This window comes from Melopsittacus undulatus, chromosome Z, assembly GCF_012275295.1.
Source record: "Melopsittacus undulatus isolate bMelUnd1 chromosome Z, bMelUnd1.mat.Z, whole genome shotgun sequence".
In the NCBI taxonomy this organism is placed as follows: Eukaryota; Metazoa; Chordata; class Aves; order Psittaciformes; family Psittaculidae; genus Melopsittacus; species Melopsittacus undulatus.
Window position 1 is genome coordinate 18,863,575 of NC_047557.1, and position 23,192 is coordinate 18,886,766.

At 39.6% G+C, this 23,192-nt stretch overlaps 1 protein-coding gene across 2 annotated transcripts in view; it reads right to left on the bottom strand.

The window, feature by feature from the left end:
* The window catches only part of PLPP1 (phospholipid phosphatase 1), a 60,217-nt gene that overhangs the window by 27,496 nt on the left and 9,529 nt on the right, over positions 1–23,192 (bottom strand). The window contains exon 2 of one of the 2 annotated variants that reach the window (XM_034073191.1): positions 14,803–14,957. In XM_034073191.1, coding sequence (XP_033929082.1) covers positions 14,803–14,957 — 155 coding nt within the window. Of the gene's footprint in view, positions 1–3,069; positions 3,222–14,802; positions 14,958–23,192 lie in introns of both variants that reach the window. The other variant, XM_031051577.2, reaches the window with a different exon arrangement.

Sequence of the window (23,192 nt, forward strand, 5' to 3'; positions counted from 1 at the left end):
AGAATAAATTAGTCATGCCCTAATGAGAAATATTGTGCACAGTATAACATTTTATTCTGCATTGACTTTTCTGCAGCTAAACTTCTCCTTAGCAAAATTTTTATAATATACATTATATGTATATTATTATATAATATAATATATAAAATAAAGTTATTAGGTTTTTTGTGATGCCAGAGTATTCTGAAGGGTCTTCCTTTCCAGATGTGGAAAGCCAGTTATTTTAACAAAGAAAATTCCTGTTCCTCGAGAACATTAAATCCTACAGGGAGAAAAGGAATGAGATTAGGGAAAGACAGGCATTATATGAAGGTCTTTCCAAGAATTTTTCACCCTGCATGTCCAAGATACGTGCATCAAGTACTGACAGGAATGCAGATTTAAGTTTGTTTTCCTGCAACTATGCCTTTTGCAGAAACTAAGTTATTTCTCAAGCAAAGTACAAAACATCACCCCAGAGAGACTGAACACTGAACCAGATGGTCGCATGTGGTACAGAAAGGCTCAACTCATATGGATGATCAGATGGGTAAGGGACTGCATGCATGTATGTGAAGTGACTTTTAAAGATGCTAGACAGATGAAATGATGGCTTCATCAGTCACTTAAGAGTGACAACTCAGGGATCCCTGCAAGGCAGAGTTTTGGTGAATTAAGCTGTTACTAGACACTCTTGACATCTGGGCAGACGAAGCAGCTGTCAGCAGCTTTGCACATTAAGGCAAATGGACAATCCCATGAGATGCATGACACTTCAGTTTTACACCCTGCACAGTACCAAAACATGGACTGAAGCAGATAAAGTTTTCAGTCAAGTAGATATTGGTAAGCTCTTATAGAAAATATACCTCTTAATGAAGACAGCTAAACAGAAATACCACAGCCATGACTCGTAAATAATGAATCTCTTTTCAAGAACATAGCTGCAAAACCTGCAAGAAGGTCACTCACCTCAGTTGAGGTGACTAAAAATTAAGTGATCTTAATGCAGCTAATTCATTTCACTAGACACAGACATTTATCTTCTATAAACTGGCTGAGCACTGAGTAAAGGACGTAAACATTTACTTTTACCATCTGACTTTAAAGCAGTCTTGACAGAAAAGCCTGATTTCACAACTGAAAGGTGGCAACTTTGTTAGCTAAATGGTCATGTAGGCTCACATGGTGACTGGATAAATTCAAAGGAAATACACCCACTGAGAGTTACCTAATTCACATAAGCCTCTTCTGACTCGGGAAGTCCCCAAGCTGCAAATGGCTGGCAGCAAAATACTGAAGGCAAAACATCAATCTTCAACTTGCTCTTATGTTGTTCCTCAATCATGTTTCAACTGCTGCTAGAAATGAGGTAACAAGCTAGATGGACTTCACCTGTGACCAAGTACTGCTACGCTTAGGTAGTACTGACTACCAATGATAGTAGCAGTTTAAAAAAAATCAGTCATATCTTAAAAAGCAGGGTCTTCCAGTATAAATCTGTCAGTTAACAGAACTGACAAAACAGAAAAAAAGATTTAATCTGCTCCAGAAGTGTTTCCATAGGAAAAACTGCTTCAAAAGCCTAAGAAAAGGAAAACTAGGTAGAATTACAGCCCACATTTCCAGAGTTACAAAAAGAAAAATTCCACACAGGAACAAATATAAGCTACAAGCTAGCCCTTATGTTGAAACCTAGATAAAAAAATCCATGCAATTCTTACATAAGAAACAGCTATACTACAATAATTTTAATGTGATTTCAACCCATTATCCCAGAGCAACAGCTGGTCAATACTAAGATTTACATTTAGCTGCTCCTTTTCCAGCTTTGATTCCTAAAATATACCTGGATAAATATTTACACACCTAAAAAATCTTACTTGGCATAAAAGTTTTAACTCTGTTCAAAGTGTAGCTCTGATGAGCTTGGATGTCACCCAACACAGGGTGAGTGGAGGAATTTGGAGCTTTTTAGTACACAAGGACAGCAATATTGAAGATACTGTGGAAGGGCCACTGTTGGAACTAAAACGCAGTCCCATGAGACTTAGGACACAAAGTGGTTAACTGGTGACACCCAGCTCTCCCCACTGCCCATGCCAACCACCACTTTTTGCCCCAGCACTGATGCTGTATACTTCCAGGAGCTATTTTGCTCAACCTAGCTCAAAGCAGCTCAAGGACTTTCAGACAAGCCACCACAGGTGTCAAAGACAGTGGGACCACACCTTTTCTCCATAGTAAGCTATTAACGTGGCTCAGCTGATAACATGTAAGCACATCTTAAGGATAGAGAGTCACTATACACGTGAGCCAGTTCAACTGAGCGAGGTGTGGTGGTCAACAAGGGAGATCCCAAACTGGCTATTGGAGAGACTGGCTCTCCAGCTAGCTGATCTGAGTGTGAAGGGGAAGGAACAACAGTGTCCCATTTCCAACCAGGTTAGGTACAGTATGAAAGTGAGCCCCAGCATTAATGCAAACACAAGTGGACCCAGTGTTTTATCATGACCTTCAGTAAAATACCCACTGAAAAGCTCCCTGGATAACTTAATTCTTTTTATTCTGGTTATGCTTTTGGTAAATTCTGTCTGGAACCCAAAATATTTTTTCTGTGAAAGAACTTAATATCTGTTGTTACACTTCCACACAGAGAAGTATTTCCAATGATTATGAGAAACAGAAAAATGCTAACTTAATACTATAATTCAAGCTCATATTCTGAAAGTAGTAGCTCCCAAAATAGAAAAACTTGAGACAGTAATTTAAAATACATTAGTGCTATTCTTATATGCTAAGGGAGGAAAAGTTTTTACCTCTCAGACTACAGAATTAAGTCACCCAAGTTCTAAGGTATTCTTTTTTTGTTCTATAATTACAGTTGTTGGACCTCAACTGAAAAAAATCTTTTGGTTATTCTTGTCAGAACACCATTTCTACTGCTTTAGCAGCTTGTCTGAGGACATTATTTTAAAGTCAAGAAATCCTATAGAATACAGTTTTAGAAGTCTGTATTAACAGATTGCCCCTCCTCCCTCTTCCCAAACCCCACTGAAACCAAATGTAATGAAGAAAAGTTTAACTTACAACAATTATACTGAAAGGAATAAGTATTCCTGCTAACAATTTATAAGAAATGGTGTCCTCTTTGTATGGATACCGGATGGATTCATCACTACAGAAAACTCCTCTCTGGAAGGGTATACGTCTTGAATTGAGAATTGCAAAAGGCAAGCCAGCTAGCAAAAAGGAATAAAAAATACATTACAAAAGCAACACAAGCTCTAGCAATGATTACACCCCCACATTTCCAAAGAGAAGTGCATAAAGAGCAATGGGCATGCAGCAAGTTAGGAGGTTATGCACTTCCTTTGGCCAACAACTACTGCCTTGTCTTTGTAGCTCCCAGGAAGGATCACTGAATGAAGGAGAGGACAGAGTTCCTCTGACCTTGGCATTTGTGGCATATAAAGCATGGAAGTATGCCAAAACCATGATTCAGTAATGGTTCAGTGACAATCCCCAGCTTCCTCAATCTGCTGCTACTGCCACAAATATATACTATTCCTTTATATTCCCATGAGCAGCAGTTGCCCATTTACACCTTCTCTGGACAACTTTACAATCAGAAGAGCATAAATCTCATTTTATGAAAGCAGAAAGGGGGTGCTTCTCAGGGAATGCAAGTGCAGAGAAAGCTTTCAGGAAGATACAGAAAAAAGGAGTTACACGTGCACTCAATCCCCTCACTTTGCATACACTGGATAGCTCCCCAGAACAACCTGGTCACTGCACAAGCCCTACAACCTCAGGGCACAGAGATTTTATTCCCCTCTTCCACAAAACAGGAAGCCTTCGGCTTATCTTAAACACAACAGGAAATAAGGTTAAGGCACACAATGCTTTGTGCTATTGTACCTCATCAAAAGACCCGCAACACTAACCAAAACAGTCACTTGTATACCCAGCTTAGAACAGCACTACAGACTAACAGAATCACAATTTAAATCTCTGATCCTCCATCCTTGACATATGTACAGCATCTTCACAATCTGTTTTCTGATGAGAAATTCAACTATTTCTGACGAGAAATTCAACTACTTCTGATGAATACCCTCAGAAAGGAAGGTCTCTGTAGGGGACTAACTAGAATGTTCTACAGAACAGTCCCTTTAACTTAGGGATATCCAGCTCACTGACATTGAAGTGCTTAAAAGCCCTTGATTTTGTGCTCAAAATTCAGCAGTACTGCACATAAAATGCATACCCTTTTGGAGACAAAAATCATACAGGGGAAGACACAATCTACCAATATGGCATCAGAAAGATGAAAACCAGCCGCCTTCCTTCCTGCCAGAGAAAGATGTTGCTGCAGTCACAGATCTCTTCTCAGGACCTTGGTGTCAAGGTCTAGCCCACCCCCCCTTCCTTTCCATGTACACAGCTAGCCCCAAGTAAGTGTGTACAAACAAAAGTAAACATTGAAAGAACAGGAGAAAAGAAAGGCAGGTAAAAAAAAATAAATAAAAAGATACCAACCAAGCAGTAAAAAGGAAAAGACCAGGGGTCCTTTTAACCATCTTCCCCCTTTAACATCTACCCATGAAACCCCCCGAACTAATCCTGACTCCAGGGCCCACCACAAATGAGAGACATCCTTGGTTTCACCAAAGACTGGTCTTTTAATTCACACCATATTTAATTCAAACACTACTGATTTTTTAATTCACACCATAAAGTGACTTCATCTTAAAAACAGACACAGAAGAACAAACAACAAACTAAGGTGAAAATTTTCTTGAAGTAACTTGAGTTTGCAGTTAAGTGCCTTATGCTCATAGTGCTAATGTACTCCAGGTAACCCTATCACAAAGTCAGTCACAAAGAATCAAGTATCTACTGTACTGTTACAGTAATAAAGTAAAATAGCATGAACAAAAAAGTGGCATTGAAAAAAAAAATCCACTGTCATTGTGAAGAGAAGTTGTTTCCAGTTCTGTGCCAGCGGGACTACACTAGCTCTGGAAGCTGTCCAAGCACACCAACAAAAGCAGAAGGACAGCAGGATGGGCAAAGAGCCAAGCCAGAGCCTAGCCAAAACAGTGAACCATTCAGATACCAGCCAGCACAGGGCTCTGGAGCCAGACTCTGCTGTATAGTGCAAAAGCACAGCCTTTCCTACCAGAAAGGGGAAAAAGAAATCACTCTCTCCTATCAGTAATCATGGCAGGGTTTATGAAAAACACTGCAGCCCTGACCTCATTTCTGCCCTCCCCTCACTCATGTTGGTATTGTGACAGCATGTCATGAAACATCACCAGTAGTTTAGAAGCAGTGCGCATTAATGATGATGGAAGATGACTTGTCAAAATAATAATTCCATGGTGTGTTTCCAACGCCATTTATTCTACAATGTATGTATGGAATGAAAACTTCATACTTTGCCCTGCACACCTACTAACACCATATTCAATGCCACATGTTTGAGAAAAGTTTATTTTTTAAACCTCCAGAATTGGAGAAAGGCTTGCACAAATAACAGTCTCTCAAGTTTTTACATGTTTACTTCCTTAGAATAGGCAATTCAAAGCATCATGGTAAATCAGGTGCTCACAAAAATCAAGTTCTGCCTAGACAAACCTTATCACAGCTTCAGCACACTGCCACAAATACTTCCAATCAAACGTAGGTGGCGTCACTGACATCGATCACCAGCTCTACATCAATCGTTTAAAGGCTTTTTATATCATCCTTTTTTAAGGCTCTGTGAATAAAGATGTCACAGTGGATTCCTCCTCATTTGTTCTATCCACACCTGAATGTTTCAGCTTTTCAAGGTGGGAGATAAAATTTTCAGAGTGGTGGGGTTATTCAGGTTTTATGAGGGGCTTTTTTTCTTTATATAATTAGTTGCTGCCAAATTAGAAATAGAAAGTAATGGTTTGAAGTGCGTGCTCACTCTTCATCAATATTGAGATTATGATGTAATTAGTCTGTAATTGAGTGCAGCATCTTCCTGTATCAAGATCATGCAAACAAAATATCAAACAACAAGGTTTATTTTTGTTTTGCTTTTTAAGTAAGAACCACCTAGATTAAAGTTATTAAAATGCCTTCTCTTCCATAACTTTTTTTCCATCTCTTTCAACCTATCTGAAGCCAATCCCACTTTGCTAATAAAGAAAGAAAACTTGATAAAGTTTCCTGAGGACATAACCAGCAAAATTCAGATAGGACAGTATGAGTCTTAAAAAGTTCTAGGTATCTACCTGGTTTGAAGTAGCAATTAATTGGAAGAGCTATGCAGTGGAATACAGTACTGCTGAAAAAGCTTATATAGCAAGCTTCATGAAGCTGTTCTTCAGCTTCCCCTGTGTAACTGATTTAAAAAGTAATTCCAGCAGTCATTTGTCTAATTGCTGTCCTCAGCAGATTTCAGTGCTGAAAGGAGACATGTTCCATGAAAGCATGAGGGGAAGATTTAAGTTGTTAAAAAAAATATTACAGAAAAATTGATCAGATTGACTTGACACTGTTAAACTGAAAACTGAAGTCACAGAACTACATTTGTAATTTACTTTTAGCTCAAGGCAATTATGAACCTGAAAAAACAGTACTAGCTTTTGATGTCTTTTGGTTAAAGTACTCTCCAATGTCAATACCTACTTCCCTCAGAACACACTCCATAAGCAGGTTTAAATTTACTTCTTTTAAACACACATAAATTGGTTTCACTATTAGATGGTGGGAGGTGGGACAGAAGTAGAAGGTAAACCAGAGGGGCAGCAACTCCTACTGTTTCTGGCAAGTAAAGCCGTTAAGAAATACTTCTTCCAATATATACGGGGTTTGTTCTGTTTTAAATGAATCAGCAAAGCCTAGTTTTCTATGTTGTTTATTTTTTTAACAAACAAAAAAAAAAAAACCCAGCCATCCAAAAAAAAAAAAACCACCCAAACTAATTCAAAATCTCACGAAAGAATTCTAAAATAAAATCAGGTATTTCAAATATATAGCTTAAGTACTTTCTGCAGTGCATGTCTCCCTCAAAGATAATGCAGAGACAGGCTAAAAAAAAACAACCAAGTTTGACTTTTTCATGAGTACAAGCAGGACAAGCAAGCAGAACTGTTGGCAAGTGATGAAAGGGAAAAACCTCTTACCAGAGCAAGTACAACAGAAGGCTTTACCTATAGTTTATTGACATGTTACGCTTTCACCCTCAGAGATATCTTAATTTCATTTCACAAGACAGGAATATGTTTTTGCATCACAGTACTGATTTCTGAGTATGAAATATCAGGAGGACTGGATACCACTGAATACACCAAAGGGTATCTGTCTTCAGACTATCTTTAGTGTCAAGGTCTTTATCTTCCCAGATACAACTGAAGAACAAATTTTACTAGTACTTCAGGAGGTGGTATGCTTTGCAGAAGATTTATCCATATAGAAGTCTACAGTAGTTTCTCAAAAAAAAGTAGCAAAGATTCAAGAGCAGATCACTGGGAAAAGCAATATTGCTACTTGTCTGCCACAGTTACATGTTGCCACAGAAAATCAGAAGAAAGGTCCTGCTTTTTCCTCCAAATATCCCTTTTTCCCCCAAAACCATGCTACAATTTCTAAGGGCAGAGTTTGTCCCATTAAAACAGAAAATCTGAAAAATCAGTTGAGCTCAAGTTTTACATGAAAGTACAAGAAACTGGGGAGTTTAAATACTCATTTAAAGTAAGGAGTAAAGATGGCTGAGGGTCATTAAAGGCTCTCTACTGAATAATTCCCATATGAGAATACCAAAAAGCCTCCGTGATGTATAATTTGTCTTCCGAGTCAATTGTAACACAGTGAAGAAATCAGCTAAAGGGAAGATGACAAACAGGTATGTGAAGAGGAACTATAGGGTTGGGAAGAGGTTACCAGTAGGGTAATCTCAAGGATAAAGCCAGTCTGGTGTTACACAGTTCATATGACAGCATCATTAATGAATAACTACTAGATGTACTGCTGACAGAGCTGTCAATTCTTTGATACTGTGGAAAATCAAGATCAGCCAGTTCTGCCTGCAAAACTGCTCCTAAAGACTGAAGCAAGAGCAGATAGATTTGTGCAGTACTGAGTCTGGAGTAACACACTTGGAGGTTAAACAATCTGGATGAGCTGGGAGCTTGTCAGTTCAAAATATGAGGGAAAATCATGTCTGCTTCCTGTGGTTGTTATGTATCAATATAATAGTGTGACCAGTCTTTCTGAAAGCATCAACACTTTAAGCCATCTGACAAGAATTTCTTCTCAAATAGTATTTAGTCAGAATCTGCAAACATGTTTAATTCTAAATTATCTGTCTTGAATGTAGACAGAGACAGACTGCTAAGGTACATTCCATATTATCTCAGAGCTAGAAAGGTTGGATTTTGCATAGTTCAACAGAATGCAAGGGCTATAAATCAACTAATTGCATAGGCAGTAGATATCAAGGAAAAGAGCAATGCTGATTCATAGAATCATAGAATCATAGAATAGTTAGGACTGGAAAGGACCTCAAGATCATCTAGTTCCAACCCCCTGCCATGGGCAGGGACACCTCACACTAAACCATATCACCCAAGGCTTCATCCAACCTGGTCTTGAACACTGCCACAGACGGAGCATTCACAACCTTCCTGGGCAACCCATTCCAGTACCTCACCACCCTAACAGTAAAGAATTTCTTCCTTATATCCAGTCTAAACCTCTGCTGTTTAAGTTTCAACCCGTTACCCCTTGTCCTGTCACTACAGTCCCTAATGAATAGTTCCTTCCCAGCATCCCTGTAGGCCTCCTTCAGATACTGGAAGGCTGCTATGAGGTCTCCACGCAGCCTTCTCTTCTCCAGGCTGAACAGCTCCAACTTTCTCAGCCTGTCTTCATATGGGAGGTGTTCCAGTCCCCTGATCATCCTCGTGGCCCTCCTCTGGCCTTGTTCTAATAGTACCATGTCCTTTTTATGTTGAGGACACCAGAACTGCACACAATACTCCAAGTGAGGTCTCACGAGAGCAGAGGGGCAGGATCACCTCCTTTGACCTGCTGGTCACGCTCCTCCTGATGCAGCCCAGGATACAGTTGGCTTTCTGGGCTGTAAGCACACACTGAAGCTGGCTCATGTTCATTTTCTCATTGACTAACACCCCCAAGTCCTTCTCCGCAGGACTACCATGAATTTCCTTTTTGCCCAACCTGTAGCTGTGCCTGGGATTGCTCCCACCCAGGTGTAGGACCTTGCACTTGGCATGGTTAAACTTCATGAGGTTGGCATCAGCCCACCTCACAGGTGTGTCAAGGCCCCTCTGGATGGCATTCCTTCCCTCTAGCGTATCAACCGAACCACACAGCTTGGTGTCATTGGCAAACTTGCTGAGGGCACACTCAATTCCATTGTCCATGTCAGCGACAAAAATATGAAACAAGACCGGTCCCAACACTGATCCCTGAGGGACACCTCTCATTACTGGTCTCCAGCCGGACATTGAACCGTTGACCACAACTCTTTGAGTGCGACCACCCAGCCAGTTCTTTATCCACCGAGTGGTCCACCTATCAAATTGATGACACTCCAATTTAGAGACAGAAGTAAGGAGCTACAAAGATAGCTGGCAATAAAGATATACATACTGAAGGAGTTAACACAGGCCTCCAAAACAGTCTTTCAGTTGGAATACAAGAGGTAGAAACACATGTAGTTCAACTGATAAGACTAAATACTTTAAAGTCATGGCACATTCATCCAAAAGTCTGCTTTACAGAACCTAAAGGGTTAGACTTCCATAAACATCCTGTATAACACATGCCTATTTCTTTCCAAGTTTCTAATCTTGCCACAGAACTAAAAGCTGATCATGACCACTCTGGTGACAAGAAGGAAAAATCACATTATATGCCACCCTTGAGTGGTCCTCTCCACTTTCCTCAGGAAGGAAATCACTTGACATTTATCCACTTCATCAGCCAGGTTGCTCTCTTTTGTATTTACTGCCAAGTAGCCTGCTTACTGCCTCCCTGCACACACTCTTCTCTAGGGCATTTATAACTACACCGAAAAGAGAAGACTCCTGGAGAATGCTACTTGGTACCTTCCTCCCTCCATTGTGAAAACCAAGGAGCATATACTCCTTCTGTCCACTTCTCACATTTCAATTAATTATTTATACATTTAAGGAGCCTCCATCTAATCTCACAATTATTTAGTTTCTTGGTATTTCGGTTAAGTAATCATTTGAATGTACAGATCCAAATACTGAGGGTTGTTTTTTTATTTGTTTTCTTTAATTCTACCTTCAGCCTGAGTATGCCATCCTCCTGAAGGTAGTTGAAGGATTGAGAAAAGTACAGCATCAAGGCCATAGACTTAGCAACTCCCTGCAAGTGATTTATTCGAAATGAACTGCAAATCACTGGAGGAGTGATGTGTACATATTCCAAACTATACTGGTGCTCCTCAGATCCAAACTGAGCACACCAGAACACCCTCATCATGGATGGGGCAAAAGTGAGGCCAAAGCTGGATGCAGCAATTGCCATTTCTCAGCCTGTCCCCCACAGCCCTGACTGCACAAAGGACTTATTGATCAATTTGACCAAAACACATCACTTTGCACATTAACACTTCACATAACGTAAGCGTGCTGTTATTACTGTGTTGGCTTTAAACAGAGTTTGAACTAACACAAATTAGCAGCTTATTTTTCAGGGTAAGATCAAGTTCAGAGGTGATACAGATCTGTAAGATTACCAGATGAACAGTCAGCATCCAGCAAAACTCATGCCAGATTATGAAGTTCCACAGCATTGCCACAAAAGATTTACTGTACCATGAAATTAAAACATACAAAAAACCACATGAAGATAAAACATTACTCCTTTCTAAAAGTTTACCAGGCAAAAGGTAAAGTCTTGGTCAGAGCATTACAAAATTATTAATACATAACCTGAAAGTTAAAGTTCACTCTAGTATCAAACAGCAGAATTAATTTCAATTAACTGCAAAGCCATCAGTGGGGCATAAAGCTTTGACACTGCTGCAAACAAAGTGCACATCTGCCAATAGCATAGTCTTGAGTGTTTTCTTACAGTCCCCTATTTTATCAGTTTCTGCCACAGTAGATAAACTTGTCCCTCAAGAAACATATAAACTAGCCTGGTGTTTATGTTGTTAATTAAAAAGGTGCTTTCAGTAAGTTTCCATGCAAAAGTTTATCCCTTTTACAAACAGAGCATAAAAGATTAGTTTCTTTTGCCAGAGATCAGTAACTGCCTCCTAGGTACAACTGTGCTAATCTACAGCAAGGAAAAATTACAGTCTGAACATTGATACACATGGTGGAAGTAGACATTTGTGAAAACATTAAGCCTAATGCCTAATATGTTAAAGCTGGAACATGAGCAAAAGCTACATAGTACCCTTTGGGGAAAGCATTATGATACTGAAGTGTTCGCAAACCCAAACTAAGAATGCTTTGGTTTTGTTCTTCGAGGTAGAAGACAACATTACCTGACAAGTATCTTTTGGATGTAAACTCTGTTTACTACTGAACGCTCCCCCTATAAGGAACATAACCTAATTGGGGTTACACTGCCTGTTTTACCAGCAGCATTTTTGGTAAACTGCTTTGTTTCTCAGAAACTCAGTGCGGCACTTCAGCCAAGTTAGTAGAACTGAACTCTTGTCCCCTCGCGAATCGGCTCATCATACAGAAGCTCACCAGTGGGTTGTGTCTCTTCAGCTCCCAAAAAGGGTAGCCAGGAAAAGCTTTGGCAGGAAACTACAAAAAAAAACCTGCTCAGAACCTAGAACCAGGAGCAGATGAAACTCAGCAACTCCCAAGTTGCTCAGTTTGCTCCTTTGGTGAGAAGGATGCTTCAGAGAGATCTCCTTTGTTTTGTGCTTCTTCTCCCAGTCACACCTACCCTTAAATCTAAGGGAAGCTGTATGAGCATCAGTGAAGGCACTGATTGGAAGAAGTAAGATGACTGAGGAAAACTGATTTGGAGGTGAAGTCACCAGGAAAGACCAACAGAATAGAACACAGGCAAATAGGTACACTTGGATGTCATCGTAACAGGAAGACACTGACATTGATTTGTCATTTATAATTGGAAGACCTGATCTTACGCAGACAGGTAAAGACCAGAAATGCCAGACCAAGTACATCTTCTGAGAGGTTAGTTTAAAAATATCCCTAGAGTTGCAATACACATACACTGCCCCTAACTAGTTATGGCTTTTAGACTATCAGACTATTCAAAATTACTTCCTAAACATCTCTAAAAAAGATCTGGAAATGTTGAATTATTGGAAAGATCTTCTGGGATTCTTCAAATGTCAATCATCATGGACATGTGCTTCTCCAGACACCAGCCTAGCCTAAACATCTAAAGATATTCATTTTTCCAGAGCACTACCAAGGCTTGTTTGACCCCAAGTCTCAAAAAATTACAGTACAAAAATTGTGTTTCTTAACCAGACACAGAAAACAAATTGGAAAATTGGAGAGTATGAAGTGGCATTATGAAATGGTACTTGGAAAAGAATAAACATGAGATTTTTTACACAGACATTTCCTGATAAAAGGTGGCAACGGGAACAGAAAGAGTTCAGACCTATAAATGGAACTGTCAATTCTAGGAACATTCTTTTATTTATATTTTTAAGAAGATCCTCACTGATACTAAGAAGAGACTTACTAATACATCTTGTAAATCTTCATAAAATGCTCTTAAGACAGTCAGCCTTGTTTCTTTTATGCACAAAGCAATTTCTTAACAATTAAATATCTATGCCTTACTCATTACTGCAGGTTTTGATGTTTGGTTTCATTTTGGGTTGCTTTATTGTTTTTCTTTTTTTCTTCCCTTTGAAGTAGTTTTATATTCCACTATGGGCCTACCTCAACAGCTGAGCCAGGTAAGACCTTCTATTACTATACAGCAAGACATTCAGGCCATTTCTTACTGCCTTCTGAAAACAAGCTGTTAGCGCAGCAAGGGGCATACACATAATATTATTTCAAGCATTACATTTTATACTTCCTAAGGCTTTAGGAACTAAGGACTAAATAACTGGATCAGCAATACCTGCATATTGTTGAATGCTAAGGTGACGGCTATAACCACTCTACTAAATTAGCCATTCATTTTTTTCCCCCCTCCAAGTTGCTGATATGATTCCTTTTGCTTCCCTTAGCTTTCCACCATGAATCGTCCTTTCTATTTTGTGATGTGATATAAAGCTGAGGTACAAGTCCTACTTTAGAACAAGTATCCTGTTCAAAGTAGTTTTTGATTAGGGAAGAAAAGGTTGCATGAAGTGCAAGTTATCAACTCTTAGACCAAATTTTCACCATCAATTCATTCATTGAAAAGCCTGTTCCCTTCAGAAAAGTGTCATGTCAAGAGAACATTTTTAATAGATGTGGGATAATTAGTGTTACTGCCCGAGAAGTTTTCATGAGCCATCTGTGTCCCTGCTGAGGATATTGACTCTGGAAGGTATGGTAAATTAGCTGGAAGTCAGATGTTTCTCTACTACTTTAAAGCCAAAAGGAAAAAAAAAAAGCACTCCCACAACTTCTCCATATTTAAAAAAGGAAGCGAAAAAACTGAAATGCCTCTTTAGAAGTACAAAACTGCAGAACTGTACTTGTTAGTTCACCTGTGCATGTATCAACTAAGGAACACATGCATCCTACTGCAGAAGATGTTTTCTTGAAGTTGTGCTGAAGATTTATGTCAGTATATGTTAAAATGAAAAAACTTCAGACTCTTTTCCTTAACAGAAAAACTCTACTAATGATAACATTAGAGGTAACTGTTACATCTACCTTATATTTACTGCACAGGACAAAGACAAGCTTTAATAAATAATCATTTAAGGGGAAAATGAACATGTAAAAGATGTAAAGGTTCCACAGATTTCCATTTCCTCTTTTTTAAATTACTACTTCCATCCTTAATCCAATTTAATGTATGTTTCTTACTGATTAATTTAGCACATACATTTACTAGAAACCTAGAGATCATGACCATCTCCCAGTATGGTTTGGTCAACCACTGCAGGCAGAAACATCTAGTTTCACATTCAAGCCTATTTTGAACAGTTGAATTTTGGTTTCCCTATACCTGCTCATACCTTCCTAAAAACTGGAATACAGTCAGGCTAAAAATATTGTTAGAAAAAAACCTGACAAACTGCTCTTCGTAAAAAATCACGTGATCTTGAAAACACAGTCTCTTTTCTAGAAGCAACTAGATTTGCAGCCTCACTGTTTGAAGGGTTTAAAGAGTCATCACTTTAAAAAAAAATCAAAACTTAAGAAAACCCACTCAGTCCAAATTAAGACTTATTTCTGTAGAAAATATGTACTGACAACAGCCACTAGTTCTGCTTGTTCCACTGCAGTTGAAGTTTTAAACATCACAAGTGTTTAAGTTCTCAGACTAACCTGTTCTGAACATCAATCTACTTATTCCACAGCATTTTAGAAGCCTGTAGTATTTTTTTCCTCCGATGACAAAAGCTTAAGACTAGCTTATAAAATTTAAATCCTCATTTTTCCTTCTGGTAAAACAAATGCTATTAGTGATACTAGCTGTTAAGAGATTAGCTCCAAATCTTCTGTGAAAACAGAAAGTAACAGTGGCACCTTTCACATGCGAATGACTACACATATATAGAATGTAGCCTCTATAGAATGTCTTCAACTTGCAGTTGCAGCGCTGAACTCTTAGAAAGCATACATTTTATTCCCATCACCAAAAGCTACCTATGTATTAGCTACTTACAGAGAAAATGGGCAGGGTGAACCCCACTGTGTAGAGGACAGTGGATGTGATGGTACTGTCATGGAACGGATACTTGATGCTGTCATCATTACAGAAAAAGCCTCTTTGATACGGTTTTATTTTGGCCAAGTTTAGAACACCAAGGGGCAAGCCAGCTGTTGGGGGAAGGAAAACAAAAAAAAACAAAAACAAGAAATACACGTGGTTAAAAAAAAAAAACAAACCAATTTTTAAACATGCATGGAGGAAGCTACAAAGCATGCAGAAATCAGATTTTCTAAGTATCATGCAGTGCACACACTTACCAAATCCTGTTTATAGAAATTTACCTCTTCTAGAAGGACTGAGGCTGCCCATCAGATACAGAAGTTATCAGAGTGTAGAGTTCAAAGCCTTTTTATGAACAAGGTGAGTTGCCACACACTGAATCAAAATTATCCTTAAGAAAAGCATCTGCCACCTACATGACTGAATAGCTGAGGGCAGGCTGCCTTTTGTGCCCTTCCCTTTGCCATCACCAGACAACATGAGTTTGTGTCTTAAAAAACTGGCCTTGTTCTACACACTATAACCTGGTTGGTGCTTACAGAAACCACCATGAAAATACAGATTTTGCTGTAGTTATAAAAGAGATTTCATGCAATTAGGCTTCATGCAAGTAAGGGGAACAAGAGAACTACAGACACAACTATGGAAAATATGGACATATTAAAAGGACTGCATCTCAAAGTAACAAGATTAACACTTAAGAGTTGCATTTACACAGCTTTTGAACACTTCGGAAAATGAGTGAAAAATCACCAAGTTATTAACAAGGAAACTGAGATTTGAGTACAAATGCAAACTACAGCTCTCTGAACTTAGACTTTGTGACATATTACCTATTCCCTCTCTTACAAATTCGCTTACACTATACCGGTAATCAGAACAACAAAGCCATGGAGACCTCCAACAACCACATTCAGGTCTGACTTATTTCTGACAAGAAGAATCAGCTAGGGAATAGACATTTGCAGAAGCAATGACCCCAGGAAACAAAAGTTTTGTCATTTGGTCCCTTGAGCATGAATAGTTCAACAGTTAGGCAATGGATAAGTTAGGCAACACTGTGTTTTGGTCTAAAACAAAGTAAAAAAGGGCAAACAACTTTTTTTTTCCCCAAAGTCCATGCCATATGCAATTCCACATATAGGCACTCTATATGCAGGTTAGATGGTAAGTGCAATTACTGAAGCAGAAAAGACATGATACAAGCTGCTGTACTGGAAACAAAAAAAAAACATTTCAAAGAAGTTCACACAAGAGAAATTCCTTTGATCTCTGGTGACACTTGTTAAGACAACTATCAGCATAGTCACTTAAAAGGGTATTAAATAAGCTTATTCCTGTATCCTTCATTAAAAGAGAAGGCATCAAGGGTGAAACTGTAGGAACAAAGGGATAAATCCTGGCCTCCTCTTTGGGCTGCTAACTTGCAGTGCAAAAGCTCATGAAGTACATACTGAAACTGTGTATGAGTTTGGTAACACCCCAGCTCCTAGTCCCTCTTCCAAGAAAATTGCTATGGTCACAGAAGGCAATCGGGCTGGAATTTACAGCCTCCTATGGAGCAAAGATGAAATTTTTCCACAAAACACATGAACTCCCAAGGACTGTCCACACTGAGCCTTAACAACTAGGGATGCTGATGCAACAAAGCACTTCAGCAGATGCTCACCATCCTGTAGAGATAAAACAGAACAAGAACACAAACAGCATTAGGCTTGTTCAACTTTAAGCACAAAGTTTTCCATGAAGTAGGACGACACCTTCAAATCAACTGCATCTCAAAGGTTGCTCTCCTTCCTCTGCTTTAATGATTGAGGAAAAAAAGAACTTGACAGAATGCAGATGGCAGAAACAGCCAAAACAGAACTGCAGCCCTTCACATATGAAAGGGGCCACACCAAAGAACTTGAAAGTTCACTCAGATCAAAGGACACATGTCTGGAGCCAATTTTTAGCTCCACTCAGGGACATGGCAAGATGCCACTAACAAGTCAAAGTCCATGTTTCCTGGTTTTTTTTATTTCTTCTATTGCATACCCAGCATTAGGATGATGGAGTGGCAAAGCCATTACTTATTTGATAGAATCCTATCTTCTCGAACAGGTCACCAGATTTTCACTTGCAGAAGTATTACATCCTTGTGGTTAATTCAAGCAGCAGCTTGCAGACATAAATACCTGTATTCCCAGAAAAGCTGCTAAAACTCAATACCCAAGCATCTTGCTGTTTCGTTTAATTATATTTTCAGCTTTCCAGATCAACGTTTTATTTTCTAACCACTATTACTCAGTTTTCACAAAAGATTGAGGTTGTTTGATTTTGTTTCTGAGTTTAATTTCATTAGGATGGGCTATTTCACTTTCACCAGCAGCTGAAATATAGAATGGTTTGAGTTGGAGGGGACCTTAAAGCTCATCTGTTTCAACCCCTTGCCATGGGCAGGGACACCTTCCATTAGATTAGATTGCTCAAAGCCCCATCCAACCTGGCCTTGAATACTGCCAGGGATGGGTAGCCACAGCTTCTCTGGGCAACTTGTGCCAGCAGCTCACCAAGCTCACAGGGAAAAATTCTTCTTTCCACTTAAAGCCATTCCCCCTTGTCTTGTCACTACATGTCCTTGTAAAAAGCCCCTGTCCAGATTTCTTTTGGAAGACTGATACAAGATCTCCCTGGAGCCCTCTTCTCTAGGCTGAACAAGCCCAGCTCTCTCAGCCTGTCTCCATAGGAGAGGTGCTCCAGCCCTCTGATCATCTTTGTGGCCTCCTCTGGACTTGCTCAAGCCGGTCCACACCCTTCTTTCTGTTGGTGACCCCAGAGCTGAACAAAGTGCTGCAGGTGAGGGCTCACAAGAGCCGATAGAGGGGGAGAATCATTTACCTCCACCTGCTGGTCTCACAGGTCATGGGTCATGCAATTGGTTTTTATTTTCAATGAAGATTTCTTTAGGAATTGGAAGAGAGCTATTACATGAGTGTACATCAAGAAGAAAAAGAACAGTAAATATTTTAAACCTACAAGCAAAACAAACGGGAGTTTTTTGTTGTGTAACTGCAAGCAGGAGAGAATTACTCACTCTGTAACCAGGTTAAGACAGGGGAAGGCGGAAGCGGAAAAGCAGCACAGAGGACAGTTTCACTGAACTGAATGCAAAGTTCATTTTATATTTCACAGTAAAATAATACAAGAAATTGGAAGGTGATTACGCATCTTACACTCACTGCCCATTTCCATTTTTTTACATTACTGTTAGAATTCCCAGTGCAAACTAAACAATGCACTGCTTTCCAGCACTGAAGTAGAAGATCAAGATGGTGTTTAGTTAACTGTTAACCTACCCTAAACAACTAGTAGCATTTTTACTACTGCACATTTTACAGGGAGAGAGGACAACCCTTAGTACATTGTAATTGAAGGGTGCTAAAGACTTCACCACAACAGGGGAAAAAAACAACTAAAACACACTAATGTACATAACCAGCTAGTACTGCCATCACAGGTGCCAAGCATCTCTATGACCTTTAAGCAGGCAGACTGTACAGTGAACCTCTGAGGAATGCATAAATATTCCGTTTCATTAACTTCTACAAACTGGAGGAAAGGCTGACCAAGATCTACTGAAAGATTACAGGCTAAAAGGCAATCTTGTAGATCAACTTTCATGCCTTGTACTCTTCAAGATGTACCTCCTCTTCATTTTACCTCACCAGTACCAACAGTAAACTCTAAGGGTGCTCTTCTGGTCCAGGTAACTTTATACCTTGAAGGATCAGAATGCATCAGTTGTTTTTCATATCCTCTAAAACACGAACTTCAGCTCAAGAAAAAAAATGTTCTCCTTGAAGTGCCCCATGCTTTGGACTCAGAATTAGAGTTTCTCTATTTTCTGTTAAAAGTTGTCTAGTTGATCTCATAGTTCTGGAGTCCTCAACATAGAAAGGACATGGTACTGTTAGAACAGAACATGTCCACAGGGGGGCCACGAGGATGATCAGGGGACTGGAGCACCTCCCATATGAAGACAGGCTGAGAAAGTTGGAGCTGTTCAGCCTGGAGAAGAGAAGGCTGCGTGGAGACCTCATAGCAGCCTTCCAGTATCTGAAGGGGGCCTACAGGGATGCTGGAGAGGGACTATTCATTAGGGACTGTAGTGACAGGACAAGGGGTAACGGGTTGAAACTTAAACAGCAGAGGTTTAGACTGGATATAAGAAAGAAATTCTTTACTGTTAGGGTGGTGAGGTACTGGAATGGGTTGCCCAGGGAGGTTGTGAATGCTCCATCCCTGGCGGTGTTCAAGACCAGGTTGGATGAAGCTTTGGGTGCCATGGTTTAGTGTGAGGTGTCCCTGCCCATGGCAGGGGGGTTGGAACTAGATGATCTTGAGGTCCTTTCCAATCCTAACTATTCTATGATTCTATGATAAACTAGTGACCAGCTGGTTCTGGGCTGTTTTCCAAGATGGCAGCAAGAAACAGATGGCACTCCTGTGATCTGGTTTCTCTCCCCTTTAAATATACAAACAAAATAACCTGATCACTTAAGTACTCGGAAATTGGCCTATCCAAGAGACACTTCTGTAATGCTCATGCAAACAGACCAGAGCTAACCCTGAAAGCTACAGCAGTAGTAACAAAATTTAATAGGAAAAAAGACTGTGGATATTTGAAGCCTTTACCTATGTAAAGAAGGTGAAAAGGTTTCATATATACTAACAAGAATAAACGTGCATAGGATGGGCAGGGAGAGGAGAGAGGCAAGACAGATATTTGAATTACTGAACAGTGTTTGCGTAGAAGAAAAAGCAGGAAGTTCTTGGCTATAAGAACAAGACAACATACATTTGAACAGAATTAAGTTAAACTAACCAAAATACCTAAATTGGGCTATGCTGAGTTCACAACGAGTTTCCAGCACTAATCTTTATGTTCAAGCCAGTTGTAGTGTGGTTTCCATTGAAAACCTATGGATAACTCATGGTAATATCAATACTTCAGGGAACTCATTTAATCACATCTGGCTGGACAACACAGCACAATACAAAAGCTTGTAAGGAAGGGAGGGAAGTCCAGGCTCAGAGACTAGGGAGGAAGTCACTGTGAGAATGGCTCTCCACCCACACAAAGGGAATGTCAAGGAAAACAATACCCAAGGGAAGACGGGTGGGGTGGGTGGGAAGTCTTATTTTTAAAAAAGACAACAGTTTAATGGGAAAAAGAAAAAAATCTGCTTTATTTTAGAGAGGGGTATTCTTTAATGTTATATTTTAAATAATTTTAAGATGCAATCAAAGAAAAGTCATTAAAGTTACATAATTTTCTCCTAGAAATGAAAGTGCTGGATATCAAACTATGATCTTTTCCCAATGTGTGTAACACTGCACTATTCTTTCAATTCGTGGCATTTATCAAATCTGTAGCTTTAGAGTTAGGTGCTCAAATTTAGAGGTATAAGGAATTGGATTCTGATACCAAGGTGTCCATTTGGTTTGGTCAGCAAGCTGCACAGAATATTTTGGGGATATATTTCCCTAAACAAGGGGAAAAACAAAAAACAAAACACAAAACCAAACCAACAGAATCCCAGCATTTATAGCTGAGTTTATCTGTTTTTAAACACGGCAAGCAGTTGCCATAAATACTTAAGACCAGCAGAGAATGCAGTTCAACATGAGGCAGCTTCAGGGTCTGAAAATACTGTGTTCTACTTAAAATTTAGGAACATTTTCCTAATCAAGTCTGTGGACCCAGGTTTAGATAGGTCTCTAAGTTTTATACTTGAAAGGTAAGGGACTCTTGAAGTTTCTGGACATATCAGGTATATTGTACAATCTGGCTCAGAACCAAGTGTGGTAGTCACAAAACCTGTCTATATGCTCAAGAGCAACTCAAGACAAGCTCTTCTTTCACCTCTGGCCTTCTACTGGCATCCCCTCCCCTGCAAGGAGCACTAACTTTTCACACCATCCTGTCCAAAAAAGAAAGATCCTATGCCCACACAACAGTTTTTCATGAGCACTTGCTCATCTGGGGAAGTATGCTGACTGTTGGTGAAGGGTCAGAAAAGGAACATGTAGCCAATGATGTTGAAGAAGGAAGAACAAGGACAGACTAGCCATGCTCTCAGATCAGTTTAAACACCTTGCCACATTTTTTCCTGGCAGTGCTGCTTTCCCCTCCACGGTTTCAAGCAGTTCAAAGGAATGCACTGTATTCTATGTAAACATCCTTTAATTAACCCAGATGCCCTCCTTATCTGCAGAAGCAACAAAATCTTAGTTTGAGGCTCTGTGCAATCTTAAAAACTAGTGCTGCATTGGTGTTTCAAGTTCCCCAAGACACATAAGGCTTCAGTCTTCGTCGGGAAGGTCTTCTCATTTAAACAAATGAATATTTAGAACTAGGAGAAAACAATTACTCTTAAGGCAGTCTATAGCAAATGAGAATATTCTAGCTTGGTTATTAACCAATTTTCTCCTTATGCTGAAGTGAACTCACAAGTAAGTGCTATAGTAAGAAACTACTAACTTAACATAAGACTGGGAAGACTTTTATGTTTCTATACATTTATCCTGAAAAGTAGGAATTCTGGCTGTATTAGTGAAATAACCCCCCTAGGACACCACAAATGACAGGCTCAAAACAGAACAGCTATCCAGTTAAGGCTGCTCATCCAAGGAAAAGGTACTTCTCATAGCTTACATTCTTACTAGAGAGAGCTACTGTAAATAACCCCACACAGAGACAAATACTATCATTCTGAGCTGAACCTATACAGCTGGCAACTACCACTGAGGGCAGCACAGAATTTAAGTTCCCCCAGTCTTATACATGTATTTTTGTTTTGTTTTCAGCCAAGACAACCATGTTTGCTTTTCTGATCATTTTGCAACATACAGTCTGAGGTAAGGAAGCAAGCAAGAGATTTAAAGAAACTGGAAAAGGTCACTCTCATGCCACCGGAGAGACTTCAGGAGCATCTATAGAAAAGATTGTTCTTTGTAAAAAAGCAGATGTGCCGAATTTCTTTTTTTTTCCCCCACGAGCAGTCAAGAGAAGGAATCAATCCCTTTAGACACAAAGTTCTGGAAACCCAGAAAGCTACAAAGAGGAAGAGATTTAAAAAAAAAAAAAGAAGTATTTAGACTTTTGACACCTAGAAGTGAGTGCCATACAAGAGAAAAATCAATACACTATGTATTTTCAGTAGCTGAGATGAGCAGATAGCCCACAGTTCACCTCACAGCCACTTTAAAAGAACTTTATCTTACTTTTCAACACGAAGGAATGCGAAGTATTTCTAATATCAGCACACTGATTGTTGTGTTAACACCAGAAGCTGTGCTAGGCTTCAGTAAACAGGATATATGTATTTAACAGCATTAACTACATTCTAATCTGTTACTATATTCTACTTGCAATTGCACACTACTTACATTTTTGTTTTCTGATCAATGATTTGGCTAGCAAGAAGCCTGGTCAGCACTGTGGGCTAGCTGAGGATACCTCACTAAACTCCCTCATCATACCTTACACTTTTGGTTGAGGTAAAGGTGGTGGAGGCAGGAAGCAAAGGAAACCTTCCTCCGAGCTGCACCAATATTAGCACTGAAGAGTGCAATTTTTAGTCCAGTTATTTACTAAAAGAGAACTACACCATAGGATCATAGAACCAACTAGGTTAGAAAAGACCTTTAAAATCATCGAGCCCACACATTACCAAAGGACTTTCAAGCCCACCACTAAACCATGTCACTAAGGGCAAAATGATCTCCCTTCATGTCTGCCCCTCATGATCTCCAGTCACAGCCACACCTCATGTGCCCCCTCTTAGTGGCCCCACACTATATAGGTGCTACCCCTACCCATCATGGCCACCCCTCAGAGCTGCTCCTGCTCTCCCCTGATGATCTCTCACCTCTCACCCCTCATATTCTAGTTCCCTCGTATTCAACAGTTCAGTACTACATGAGAACACTAGTTCAGTTACCTACATTACCAATCCATTAGAATAGGTCACAACACTTGTTTAAAAATATTCCTAGACATGTATTCTCTTTCATATCCACGTTTTAATTTAAAAAAACACATTTAGAAGCACTAAATACCTGTTAATCTAAAAACCATGCAGTTGTCTCTCCTCTGAGCAAGTACAGAAATACAAATACAGAACAAAAATTGCAGAGAGGCAAGTCAGCAATATATCCTAGCCTGCTTTTTAGTCACACAGATTACAGTATATGGCTTAATCAAGCCAGTGGCAGGTCACAAGCAAAGGCTGTGCCCAGAACTCTGGTGTGCTCAGGGGACTGAGAAGGCTCAAGTTAGACCAGCCCATCCACAG